The sequence below is a fragment of the Sinocyclocheilus grahami genome, unplaced genomic scaffold (genome assembly GCF_001515645.1).
Source record: "Sinocyclocheilus grahami isolate Dianchi unplaced genomic scaffold, SAMN03320097.WGS_v1.1 scaffold613.1, whole genome shotgun sequence".
In the NCBI taxonomy this organism is placed as follows: Eukaryota; Metazoa; Chordata; class Actinopteri; order Cypriniformes; family Cyprinidae; genus Sinocyclocheilus; species Sinocyclocheilus grahami.
Genome location: NW_015505792.1, coordinates 367,793 through 370,234, shown reverse-complemented (window position 1 = coordinate 370,234; position 2,442 = coordinate 367,793). Strand labels below are relative to the sequence as shown.

At 37.1% G+C, this 2,442-nt stretch overlaps 1 protein-coding gene across 1 annotated transcript in view; it reads left to right on the top strand.

The window, feature by feature from the left end:
- The window catches only part of LOC107557633 (serine/threonine-protein kinase SIK3 homolog), a 60,131-nt gene that overhangs the window by 45,137 nt on the left and 12,552 nt on the right, over positions 1 to 2,442 (top strand). The window contains exon 16 of the mRNA XM_016241111.1: positions 721 to 862. Within this exon, the coding sequence (XP_016096597.1) occupies positions 721 to 862 (142 nt within the window). The remainder of the gene's footprint in view (positions 1 to 720; positions 863 to 2,442) is intronic.

Here is a 2,442-nt window from a genome sequence, read left to right as displayed (position 1 = left end):
TAAATATATCAAAACTTAATGTTTGATTAGTAATATGCATAGCTAAGAACTTCATTTGGACAACTTTAAAGATGATTTTCTCAATATTTAGATTTTTTTGCACCCTCAGATTCCAGATTTTCAAATATTGTCCTATCCTAACAAACCATACATCAATGGAAATATTATTTATTCAGCTTTCAGATGATGCATACATCTCAATTTCAGAAAATTCACCCTTATGACTGGATTTGTGCTCCAGGGTCACATACAGTGTTCAAAGTGCACATACTTTATACTGCAGGACTAATGTTAGTATGCAGCCAGAGGAGCGTCACAGAAAGCTTCAGTGCACTGAAAAATCATAATGAGCTGAAAACTTGATTTGAAATGATCTTTTCTCCATATGAGGTCGTTATGAAACGATGTATGAACACCTGAGCTGATGTTCAGTCACGCACTTCAACAGAATCAGTCAAATCTGAGATATTTTTCCATGTTTAAGTGTTGTGCTGATGTTCACGTTCTCAGTCAGCTGGTCTTCTGCTTCACTGCATGAATTCAGAAGCGCTGAGATGCTGAAGAAATGAAATCAAACCAGTTAAACGTGTCTGTTTGTTCAAGTGTTTAACACTCGGAGCTAAAGCCGCACACTGATGATGATTTGAGGTGTTTTTACAGAGCGGTTTGTCGTTATTCCTGCATGACGTCTCGTTAACGGAGAGCGTTTGTGTGTCTCAGGTCGTCGTATAAGGACTGTAACACTCTTCACCTGCCGATGGAGCGCTTCTCTCCCGTCAGACGCTTCTCAGACGGAGCCGCCACCATCCAAGCGTTCAAGATGCAGCTGGAGAACAACAGCCTGATCCGACAGCTCAAACAGGTACGGACACCATACATCACGATAAAATTCCCCACGGTTCGTATTACCATTTCATATTTTAATTACCATTAAAACCGAATTCCATTACCACGATTTGAACAATAAATAAATAAATACTATCCAACATGAAGCAGAGTTTAAATAACAGTCACAGTCACAGAGTTGTTTAGTTTTGTGTGAAAACATGGTGGAAAACTCAGGCTTTTAAAGAGGGCTAAGGGATTATATGAATGAATTATTTATATTAATCTAACTCTGACTATCTTCAGAAAAGATTCAATGGCATTTTTTCATCTTCGCTTCATGTAATACCTAATAAAGTAGTGTTTTACGGTGTTGCACGGAGATTACGGGAAACGGCTGTAATTCTGCTGCTCTATCAGCGCCCCCTGCTGTCAGAGAGTGGATTTACATCCAGTCTGTGTGCAGCTTCTGTCTGGACAAAAAACAGACCGGATTTGTGTGCCCTGCTGTAAATTTTGACCGGTTGATGAAAAACAAGCTTATGTGGATTCTACACATTTAAACAATTCAGATAAGGTATCTAGAATTATTTATGGAGCAGATAAAATACATATAATCATTTATCATTTTGACGTTACTCTTTTCTTTATTTAAAGGCTGAAATGGGTTTACCACCTTTTTATTAAACATTTTCAATGCTTTATTTGAAAATTTCGTATATTATTAGATAAACTGTTGTCAGTCATGTTGTCATTTAAAATCCGGGCATCATTGGTAATGTTATTGTGGTTACACTTTACTTGAAGGGGTGTGCATAAGACTGACATGACACCTTCATAATCATGACATGACATATCATGAATATGAAGGTTTTTTATGCATGTTTATGACAACTGTCATTAAGTGTCATTCGCTCAGTTATGTAATTTTTAATGCAAAGATGACATTGTTTGAGATGTCTTTGTTATGGGCTATGGTTAGGGGTAAGGGTACGGGTAGGGTTAGGTCAAATAATGTCATATTTGCATTAAAAATGACATAACTGAGCGAATGACACTTAATGACAGTTGTCATAAACATGCATAAAAAACCTTCATATTCATGATATGTGTCATGTCATAATTATGTAGGTATCATGTCATGATTATGAAGGGGTCATGTCAGTCTTATGCACACCCCTTCAAGTAAAGTGTTACCATTATTGTTTTAGTGTTTATGCAAACAAATTATTGTTTGTTGATATTTAATATAAAACTTTGTGAAACAATTTATGTGTCAGTACTTTTTGAACATTTCCAGCATATTTTAACAATACCGTGATAATACTGATAACCAAAGCAGCTTTACAGTATCAAATAGGAAAATAGCGTGTCGATAATAAAGAAGAACAATAGTAAACACTCAATTTTCATCATTGAATTCAGTGATGTCATCATTCAGCTCAGTGCAATCAGTATCTGTGCAATCAAGTCGACGATATCGCTGGAAATGAAGTGTCCCCAACTAAGCAAGCCAGAGGAACCGAAGCTCCATCGGTGACAGAATGGAGGAAAAACCTTGGGAGAAACCAGGCTCAGTCGAGGGTCAGTTCTCCTCTGACCAGACGAACCAGCAGT